Below are 10,923 nucleotides of genomic sequence, written 5' to 3' on the forward strand. Positions count from 1 at the left end.
CCTCCATGGGGCCTGCATTCTTCAAGGACCCTGAGGGAGGACTGATCTCAGCTTCTCTCTGCAGATGTGATCAGAGGTCTCTTCCCAATAGTCATGGAATGATGCGTGCTTCTGGCAGCACTTGCTCTGCCCCGACTGAGGCTGGCTCCTGGCTGGGGGGGCTGCTCCCAGGGACGGCAAGGAGCTGGCCTCAGCCCCGGAGCAGTCCGGGCGTCTGTGCTATGGCCCTCCCTCCGGGCTGGTGCGGCTGGCCATCTTTCACGCAGAGTTACGTAAGCTTGAGTCAATTGGAGCTCGGAGCAGTTCATTGTGGGCTATTTTTAAGCTGTAACACATCACAGCAGAGGGGTCAGTGCACCACGGCTGGCAGGGAAGGTTGTTTAAACATCTGTTATTTAAATTTCCTATGCCTTAGAACTCAAAAGCCACATCCTCCTGGCCCTCCTGGATCTACATTCCACATTCCTGATTAGGAGTAGACTATCACCCCATGTCCCACCAAGGGCCCCCCTGGGGCGGTGTTCTCTGCACCCTGGCTGTCTTCCTTTTGGGGTCAGGCAGGGAGACCAGGGAGGAGGAGGGGACCAAGGCCTCTCTGGAATGGGTGTGCCCTGGCCAGGAAAGGCTTCAGGGAAGCAGGATGTTAGCGCTCACAGGTCACTTGGAGAGCCCCAGGGAGGAGGGTCAGAAGTGGGAAACTCAGACCAGTCTGTGGAGCCAGGAGACCAAGGGTGCCTCCTTTCTCCCAGGTGACCTTGGTTTCCCATTAGCACCCTGAGAAGGCTGGATCACAACATCCTTTTAGGTCTTTTCAGAAGCCTGCCTTTACCTGGTCTGTGCTCCTACCCAGAATGCCCTCCCTAAAGATCTAAATACTACCCGTCTGCACGCTCTGGGGTCTGGGGCAGGCGAGCTGGTGTATGAGCCCCTGGACACCAGGCACGACCTCTGGGGAAACAGGCCTTGCTTTTCACTCCATTACTGAGTGGTTGCCTCCACTGGGAGCCCTTTGTGACTCCTTTTGATCCTAGATTTTTGGAGAGTCTTCAGGGCCATGAGAGGGGAAGACAGGTAGACTGGAAAAGTGCAGGGCCGAGGATTTGACAGAGCTGTTTCCTGAGAACACAAAGAAGCCAAAAATACAGGTGCATTGAAGAATCAGGTCTGGGAGACCTGGCTGGTCCTGAAGTCTTCCCTCTCCTCTTGATGCCCTTCTGGCCCACAACCCTCAAGACCACCTAGGGCAAGAGGGTTCTAGCCTGATCCACAAGAAAGAATGGTTTCTTGGGGTGCCCTGACTCCATCTCCTGAAGCCTAACTCTCTCCACAGGGGTCGGGGCCTTTCCCCAAAGCCTGCTCAGAGGGGGCCAGGTGAGGGGTGACAGGAGGCAATGTCAGGACCTGCCCTCACATAGGAGACTCCTTCTGTCCTTGCCCTCAGACTGGGCTTCTTCCAGTTCTTCTGGGTCCTTCCATTGCGGAGAACCCTCAGCCTGGGGAATGGGCTCAGCCTTGGGGAGGGGCTCTCCAGTTTGCCATGGCAACATGTTGGCCCTCCTCACTTTCCAGAATCAGAAATAGAATTGGTTGCCCTTCTTCGTGGTGAGAGACTGTTTAAAAACATGTATGGGGGAGGGGTACCGTGGCAATGTCCCCGCCTGAACCCTGGGGGCTCGGCAGAAGGGGGCTAGCTTAGGAGCCTCTCTGGCCACCCTCCTGGCCTCCTCTTCCCTGGATGAAATGCAGTGGGCTTTGGCGAGGCAAGAATTCTGAGGACAAAGGACTCAGCCTGGTTCAGCAGGGTGTGTAGCTGGCCCCTATTTCTGCACTCCTCTCCTGGGAGGACATTGGCTTTGACGTGCCCACAGGGAAAACGCCCCTCCCAGGTTCCAGCCACCTGCTAAGCTATTGGGAGGAGGAGATGGTTCATGTGGGACACGGCTTTTGTGGGGGCTTGGGGCTGCAGCACTCAGAAGGGAGGCATATTGGCTCCCTTCCAGCCAGGTCCCTGCCTGCCAGCCCTGGGCACAGGATCCAGTGGTGGGACATAGAATTCTGAAGTGTAGGTCCGAAGCCCGGTGGCCTGCCTGGCTGCAGAGTCTGGCTCTACCACTCATTTTGCTGAGCTCTCTGTGCATTCTCTCTCTTCTCTGTGCCTTGATTTCCTCATTTGTTAAATAGGGATGATAGTGCCTGTCTCATTCAGTCACTGCGAGGCTGGGTTACCAGAGCTCAGCACTGCCCAGGCTTGCAGGAAGAACCCAATCAAATCAGTCATTGTTTTTATAACAGGCGTTTGCTTGGTGGTGGTTGGGGAGAACTTCCTCCTCTTTCAGGACTGCTTTCTCTTGGGGGGTGTGGGGGGAAGCCTTCATGAGCCCCACCCTTCAGCTGGCTCTGCTCCCTTCCCAGAGGACACCTGGAGGGGATCTCTCAGGTCAGTTGTTCACAAAGCTCCTAGCCCTGGGAAGGATGCCCCACTTCTGTAGGAGATGGGGTATGGCTGAGGGGCGCCCCCTTCCCTGCCTCCCCATCCCTCCCAGGTGCAACCTGGCTCTAGAGACTGCCACTAGCACCTCTGCTGTGGGGGAAGAAATCTGTTTGGTTCGGGTCAGAGGTGAATGAATAGCGTTCAGCAAGGATGTGCATAAAGGCACACACAGGCACGCCACAGACCCCTCCACTTGGCTACCTTCCTGGGTCATAATGTAGGGTGAGCAGTAACATCCCGAGAAATCTGTCGCCAAGCTTAACTGAAGGCAGCATCTGAGGGAGAGGGAGGGGACCCAGGGGGCCCGAACGGGGCTGAGTCAGGCTTTGCCCAGTGCCTGTCAGGAAGGTGCAGATGCTGCACAGTGCCAGCCGTGGTCCCTGGTCACATCGTTTCACACCCCACGGCCAACTGTAAACACTATTTTTAACCTTTGTGAAAACACCGCTTTGGAGGACAAGCCGATAGCTGCATTCTCCACAAACCTGTTTCCTGGGCAGAAAAACTGAGGCCTGAAGGGACACAGGCCTGGGGACCAGACCAGAGAGGCTCAGAGCTCGCAGCTGGCAGTAGGGAAGAGGGCTGACCCCGCCCCCCAGGTCAGAACCTCCAGAAGAGGCTTGTGGTAAGGGGTGGGTCTCCAGACTGCTGCCTAGGCCTGTCTTCTATGGCTGTAGGGCACGACTAGGCCTGGGATGGTGGTCTAGACAGGTATCACCCTTCTCTGGCCTATGTTTACCCATCTAAGAAAGGGAGGGTCTAAGAGGTTTAATAAGTTTAATTAAAACTTGCAGGAAGAACCCAATAGAACCCAGTCTAATAAGTTTACCTTTCCTATGTGCCTACCCTATGTCCAGTCCTGTGTCCAACTTGTCCACACTGTATACACAGCTATGCCCACTGTGTGCCCAGTCCTGCACCAACCATATCCGCACTCCATAACCATCCCTCTGCTCACAGTGTCCCTACTATGCCCCATCTGTATGTAATTGCCACTTGGCAGGCCCTGTGTCCACTGTGGCCTAGCCCTATGCTAAGTGCTTTGCACCCCGCTGCCCCCTCCCCCAGCCAAGGGGAAGTCGACACAATGTGACAAGAGCTAGAACATTCTGATTTGAGGATTCTGAGCAAAGGCCCCACCCCTGCCCCTCTCACCCCCATAGCCACATCTGTGGGCTACTGGTTCTAGGCTTTAAGGACATGTGGCTCTGGGGAGGGGGCTCTATGAGGCACAGGCAGAGGAGAGCCATCTGGAGTAGAAAGACTGCCAAGGAGCTGTTGTCCCTGGAGCGGGAGCCAGGGAACACGGGGGAGAAGAGCACAGGCCTGAGCTGAGCCCCTCACCCTCTTCTGTCTCCCAGGACTGAGTGGTAAAGGGGCTTTGATCCCCCAAAGGGCCTTGTGTCACATTCTTGGAACTCATCTCTAGGTCAGGGCCAAAGTCTCAAGCTGCCACATAAGAGAGGAGAAAGAACCAAGTCTGGCGTCTGAGGTAGAACAGGAATCTAGGTCTCCCCTGTCTACCTTTCCCCTTTGTCCTCTCCCAGCCACTCCCAGCCCCTGCCACAAGGAGCACCACCCTCACCCCACAGCTGGCCTGGGTAGAGAGTAGTTAGTCCCCTCGCTGGCCTAGGGTTGGCAGACTTCACCAGAGTCCCTGGGCATTTCTGTCTCCCAAGGTTCCCTAGGGAAGGCCCCATTCCTCAAGGGGGTGGGGCCCCTGGTTTCCCACACTCTGTCACCCCCCACCAGGTCACTGGGGGCTGTGATGTGTGGGGTTGCCATGACAACGAAGTGGGGGCAGGGCACCTAGGGCATGGAGCAAGACTATGGAAGTCACCAAGAAGGTGGGGGGCCCTGATCCACCGGGCCCCCAAGGCCACCCCTCGGCCAGCAGCCAGCAGCCAGGGGGTGGCCTCAGAAGGTCTGAGGGACCATGGATAAACTCAGGATCTGTGTACTTCAGGCAGGGGTTGTCCTTGTCCCCTGAGGCCATCACTGATAGAACCTGCGGCCCTGCCTCCCAGGCCCATGCCCCTGACCCTGTTCACCAGCTACACCAGGATCCTGCTGACATTGGCTCCCAGTGTGTCTGTGAGAGGGCCTCCCAAGATGCCCCAAGGCCCCCCTCTACTAGCCCGTTTCCAAGCTCCATCGTGGGAACTCCAACGCATCTCATCATGGAGAACAGGACCCTGGCCCTCCCTGTGGGCACACACAGTGACAGCACCAGTGACACGGTCCAGCATGGATTCTGCCGCTTCCGGGTTCAGGCGCAGGTTGCACGGCAGGGCAAAGCTCCCGCTAAAGTCCTGGTAGGCTGGGGCAAAGGCCCTTGTAGCCCTGACCAGGTAGCCCCCTTGGGAAGCAGGAAGAGCCGGTGGCTACCCTATCTCCTTTCAGGGGATGAGGGCTCGGCTGCAGGCCAAGATCCTCTTCTGACTCCAGGCCAAGGTCAAGGCCAGGACAAGTGCCCATGTCCGGCCCAGACTCCTCCAACTCCAACTCAGGCAAATGCTCTAGCTGTGGCTCCAACTCCAATGCCAGAAGTAGTTGAAACTTTTACCTGCATCTCTGGCCACTTGACAGACACCACTATCACAACCAATAGCCTGTCCCAAGACCTCCTCCCCAGTAAGAGTGACAACCAGTGGCCAGTCCTCTTGGAGTCTTCCAAAGTGGTCTCATCCCTCCAGGACAAAGTGGATTTTGGTTTTCAGAAGGAGCCTCCCAACCAAATGCCTTCTCCAAATGAGTCCTCAGACCATGTCCAGGAGATCAAGGCTGCCAGAACACAGGTGTTATCCAACCTGCCTGAGAACCCAGTGGAGAAGGCCCCGGTTTGTACCTCTAGGCCAGGCAGCCCAACACCAGGCTCAGGGCCCCCAGGGACCCCTAAGTCCCAGAGGAATAGCCAGGAGAACTGCAGCTCTCAGCCAGACCAGCAGCCTCTCAACATTTGCAACAATACCTACTCCAGTGTGCCCCAGTCTGCCTACCCAGATGCCTGCCACAAGCAGTCACCTGTCCAGTCTCCCGGAGAAACCAACCAGATTCCCCCCTCCACTGCCCCTACTTGCCAGCTCCAGAATGCTGTGGAAGACCGCGTGCTGGTGGTCGATATGGCCACCGGGAACACCAGGATGGGGCTGCTATGCCATGACCCCACGGGTTCACGGGCAGTGCTGCTGGGTGTCATGCCCAACAACCCATCTGTCTATGTTCCCAAAAATGTGTCGTCTGCTCCACCATTAGGCATGCCCATCTTTTCCCCTGACCACAATCGCCCCAACTTCTGGTCCACTTCGCCCATTCTGTCTAGCCCTGCGCCCTCCAGCCTCTCAGCTGGAAGCTACCGAGAGGTGGCCCTGGTTTCCAAGGAGGGCAGGCTCAACTTGGAGTCGCGGGACTCCCCGGGTACTGAGACACCCATCAGGGTGTTCACTCGGTCCGTTCCGCTGGGGACATCCCTCCAATCCAGTGAGAGGAGATTGAGCCATGTTCACGATCCGGGCTGCTCCAAACCTAATGCAGAAAAAAATGAAACTAGTCATACCATCTGGAAGCTGAACCCCTCCAGGATGCAGGACACCTCCACGATCCAGCCGAAGAAACTGCAGTGGATGATCTCAGAGCAGCCCGCAGAGCCTGCCCCTCAAGCCCCAACCCAGGAGGTGTCCAGATCCCTCCTTCAGGAGGATATAGGCAAACATGACCAGAAAGAGGTCCTTACCGCTCACCCTGACAGCCTTGGAGCTGAGGGTGCTGGGCAGGCCTTGCCCAGCGGTCAGCCGCCTCTAACTGAACAGCATCCCCTTTCTGGACAGCCCCCTCCAATTTGTCAGCCTCCTCCTGCTGAGCAGTGCTCCCTCACCAGGCAGACCCACTTTTCTGGACAGCCACTCCTGGCCGAGCAGCCTCCCTCCTCCAGGAAACTCTCCATTTCCGGTCAGGTTCCTGTCACTGGAACCTCTCTTGCCAGGCAGATTTCTCTCACTGGGCAGCCTCCCTTTCCCCAAGAACCCCCCATTTCCAAAGAGCCCATCGTCCCAGGAAGGTCCCCCATCACCAGGGAGACCGGCCAGGCCTCCACCTTGTGCCAGGAAGGGGAGCCCTTGAGCTTGCCGGCGGCCCACGTGGGAGTGCTTCAGGTACCTCTGGCCCCTGAGGAGACCTGTGTCTACATGAGCAGGGACAAGGTCGGCGTCAGAGCTGCTGAAAGCTCCAGCACACATCGGGTACCATCCTGGGAACCCAGAAGCCCCCCCAGCACCCAGGGGGAACAGTTTTCCCTGGTCACATTCTCCACACCCGGCACTGGCTACAAGGTCCTGCCCGTGGCCATGGTGGGCGCCGAGCCGCAGGGTCCCCGGTTCAAGCTGACACCCGAGGACATCTCACACCCATCAGTGCTTGCACACCTTGGCCTGCTCCACGGGACCTGCTACGAGCTGGTGCCCACCGCGGGCACTCTGTCAGTGCAGTCCCCACTGCTCTGCCGTCACTCGCTGGGCCCCTACCAGGACATGGCGGCGGTGGTGATTGACACGGGCACCGGCTTCACCAAGTGCGGACTGGCTGGGGAGGACCACATCCTCAGCGTGGTGCCCTCACGTGTCCAGCTGCTGCAGCACCCGGCCCAGGATGAGCCCCGGTACACAGTGCCCGAGAACCAGGAGGCCTCCTATTCAGTGCTGAATCGAGGTGTGGTCTCCGACTGGGATGCCCTGGAGGTACTGTGGCAGCACCTGTTTTACTGCAGGCTGGGCGTGCGGCCGGAGGAGCTGGCGGTGCTTGTGGCCGATTCGCCCATCTCGCCGCGCACCAACCGAGAGAAGGTGGCTGAGATCCTCTTCGAGCGTTTCCATGTGCCGGCCATGCAGACAGTGCACCAGGCCCTGCTGGCGCTCTACGCCTACGGGCGCACCACTGGGCTGGTGCTGGGCAGTGGCCACGGCACGTCCTACGTGGCGCCTATCCTCACCGGGGATCTGGCCCCCCTTGACACCTACCGGCTGGATGTGGCTGGGGCTGACCTCACCGAATATTTGGCTCAGCTGCTGCTGGCGGGGGGCCACTCACCGCCCAAGGTGGGGCTGGTCAACCAGATTAAAGAGGCCTGCTGCTATGTGGCCATGAACATGACAGCTGAGGTGGCCCGCACCCAGACCCAACCCCGGGTGGACTTCATGCTTCCAGACAAGCAGGTCATCACCCTGGGCTCCGAGCGTTTCTGCTGCCCTGAGGCCCTCTTCCAGCCCAGTCTGCTGGGCCTCAACCAGCCTGGCCTCCCGCAGTTGGCCCTCCTGAGCATCAGCCGGCTGGAGGCCAAGCAGCAGGAGGAGCTGCTGGCCAATGTGGTGCTGGACGGCGGCAGCACCCTGATCAATGGCTTTCCCGAGCGCCTGCGGCAGGAGCTGGGCCCCCGAGCCACTGTGCTGGGCTCTCCCCACCGCGCTGTTGCTGCTTGGCTTGGAGGCTCCATCATGGCATCCCGGGACTCCTTCCAGAGCCTGTGGCTCAGCCGCCGTGAGTACGAGGAGGAGGGCCCGTGGGCCATCTACAAGTACCATCTGTGAGCGCATAAAAGTTCTTGTTCTGCTGACTTGGAGCACTGTGGTGTGTTTTAGACACAGGATGGTATGGGGAAGGGCAGAGAGGCTGGTTGTGGAGTCAGGGGTGGAGGCTGGCCCTGGAACTCCCAAGGCACACCCTGCCTCCACACATGGGAACTCCATGGGGCCTAGCAATCCTGTCCTTTCCAGAGAACCTCAGAGGCCCTCTGCTGGCACTGGCTGTGGTCTAGCCTGACCTTTACTGCACCCCAAGGGCAACCACAGACAGTGGCGGCTGTGGGTTTTGCCCCGTTGCCCTGGCGACAAGTGCAATTACCCTTGATTGCCAGCTGGTTGCCATGGCAATTTCAAACATAATGTAATAACCCACACAGCCTGGAGTGAGTCATGAAGGGGGGGAACAGCCCCCTCCCCTAGCTCCCCAGGAAAAGACTGCTCGGCCTCCTCCATCTTGGGCCCTCTACAGGGGGCTGAGGAGAGCAATATGGACAACAGCCTAACAGTTCCAAAGATGGCTGGGGACCTGGAGCATTTGTTGCCCCCAAGGGAGGGTACCTGTCAAAGTTTGGGCTTCTTGGGGGAGCCAGCCTGGTAATGCAGGTGCCCCCTAAAATCTGAACTTCAGCTAGAGCTCTATGCTGCTGCGGGCCAGTCAAATTATGAGGGTATGGGAAGTCAGGGGCAGGAAGTCAGGGTCATGGTGGGGTGGCAGAGAAGTCGTGGGTCCTGGGTAGGTGGAACGACGTAAGCTGAGCCTTGAGATCTGGCCGGCTTTGTAGGCTCTGTGGAGAGAGGCTCACACTTTATCCTGCCTCTCTGACTGCCTTGCTCTGGTGGGAGCCAGAACTCTCAACCTCGGGATCCCTTCTCTTTCTCAGTCTCCTCCTCCCACCCGCAGGGCGCCTAGGGCACAGGCTTCCTCAGGAGGTGCTCAGAGAGGCTACTGGACAATGCCAATGCCAACTGCGCCTGCTCTTTTTCCAGGCTTTGCCCTATCCTAAAGGACCATGTGTCATTCCTCTGGCCAGGGGGAGTGGCTAGAAGCTGTGGGCCATGACCTGGTCTAGCTCTGAATAGCAGAGGTAGGACTAACGTTCCACGTGGGCCCAGTCCATGGCCTAGTAGAGCTGAGAGGATGGCATCCAGCTGGTACGGCTACTTCCTACCCAGAGGGCGGCCGGAGGTCGAATGAAGTGAAGACACCAAAACCCTATCCTGCCTGTGTCTCCCTCCCAGACTGGGGGCTGAGGATCAAGCCAGGTCCTGGTCCCAACCCTGGGTTCTCATCCTTGGGTTTTTCTCTCCACAAAAGGCCAAGACCTGGCTCTCCCTCAAAGAGGAGAGTGAAGGGCTGTCCTGGGTGGGGTGGCTGGAAATAGCCCAGGATGTAGGGTAGCCTACTGCCAGCCCTTAGGCAGGCCCAGCCTCTTTCCCCATCCTGCTTTCACGCCCTGATTCAGCTTCCACGGTCCTGAGGCTTGTGTCAGGCCACAAGGGGACCGGAGGCTCCAGGGACCAGGATCTCCAGGGACTGGCAACCGTGTCCATGTGCACAGGCAAGCCAGCACGGCTGGGTGCACACAGAACGCAGACACACGTGCCACTGGGCATCACCGCACGCACGGTGCTCCTGCCATCTCCTCCAGCATGAGAGTGCACGCATGCACATACACAGACACACTCGCACGTGTACACACACACCCCACCACGTGCACTCAGCCACAGGCACATGGAATGTGCACACGACCGAGGAGAGGTGGAGCACTGCCAGCAGCAGGCAGGGCTCTAGCGAACCACCTCTTCCCCTGCCTCTAAAATCCCCCATTTCAGCTTCTCCTCGGCCCAGCTTGTCCGTGCCTAGATAGCCATGACCTTCAGGAAAGATAGAAAATGTGTGTCATATGTGCAGGGTTGGCAGGCCAAGGCTCAGCTGCACGATACATCTCAGAAAAACAGTGCTTCGGGGACACTGGGCGGACCACGGGAAGGACTGAGTGCCAGGCCATTCATTCATTCTGCAGACATGAACTGAGCAGACTGAGATGAAACACAGCCTCCGCCTGTCAGGAATTCCTATATCCAGTGGTGGGGTCGCTGCTGTGACTGAGACCACCCAGAGCCCAGAGGGCCCCAGAGGTGTCATCTATCTGGCCTGCAAGAAGTGACCCAAAGCCAGGGAAGGATGTGAAAGGCCCTTTGACACTCTTGTCTGGGGAAGATACTGAGGGGCCTGAGTTCAGTGGTCATAACTCAGGCCAGCCTTCCCAGAGTCAGCCCCAACTTCCTCACTGGAGCAGTCACTCCTGTGAGCAGCCACAGGGAGCCATGCAGGGAAGACTCACTCAACATCCCAGGCTTGGAGATGACCTCCCTCCCCGAATGGGGTCAGAAGACTCCCTGGGTGGTTTGGAGTGAGCTGGAAGCCAGCTCCAGGGACCAAGAAGCCTGTCAGGCCTTCAGACATGGGATTCAGGAAGGTCCTCAGTGCCTGTAAGAGAGGAGGGGCAGGCACTGGGTCCCTGTGCCTCCCTAACAAAGGACAGAGAAATGGCTGAGGACAGACTTCCAGGCTTCCTCCTCGCCATTCTCAGCTCTCTCCCATCAGAGGACAGGCCTGGTGGACACCTTTGGTGCAAGAGTTCTCCTGTATCCCCACATCCCAGCCTGGGCTGCTGCTGCTGTTTGTATAAAGCGTTTCAGGGTGATGAAGCTGGAAAGAAAGTAGAATCCACACCATGTCATAGGTGACTTTTATAGGCTGGGAAAATCAGTGCTCCGCAGGGTGGGGTGGACCAGGCTAGCCGCCTTGGCTGGGACTTGGGGATGAGAAAGGCTGAAGGGGGCAGGAGGCAGGGG

General features: G+C 58.3%; 1 protein-coding gene across 1 annotated transcript; it reads left to right on the forward strand.

Moving 5' to 3' along the window:
• Window positions 1-3,637: 3,637 nt before the first annotated feature.
• On the forward strand, window positions 3,638-8,090 carry LOC309842711 (uncharacterized protein). Its single transcript, XM_082687341.1, has one exon. It carries the CDS (start codon window positions 4,321-4,323, stop codon window positions 8,068-8,070), a length of 3,750 nt encoding a protein of 1,249 aa, XP_082543467.1. The 5' UTR covers window positions 3,638-4,320; the 3' UTR covers window positions 8,071-8,090.
• The last annotated feature ends 2,833 nt before the right edge of the window (window positions 8,091-10,923 follow it).

Source organism: Mustela nivalis (assembly GCF_964662115.1).
Source record: "Mustela nivalis genome assembly, chromosome: 1".
NCBI classification, from domain to species: Eukaryota; Metazoa; Chordata; class Mammalia; order Carnivora; family Mustelidae; genus Mustela; species Mustela nivalis.

Coding starts and splice junctions, on each gene's coding strand:
- LOC309842711 (XM_082687341.1), top strand. CDS start 4,321: ATGGAAGTCACCAAGAAGGTGGGGGGCCCTGATCCACCGGGCCCCCAA.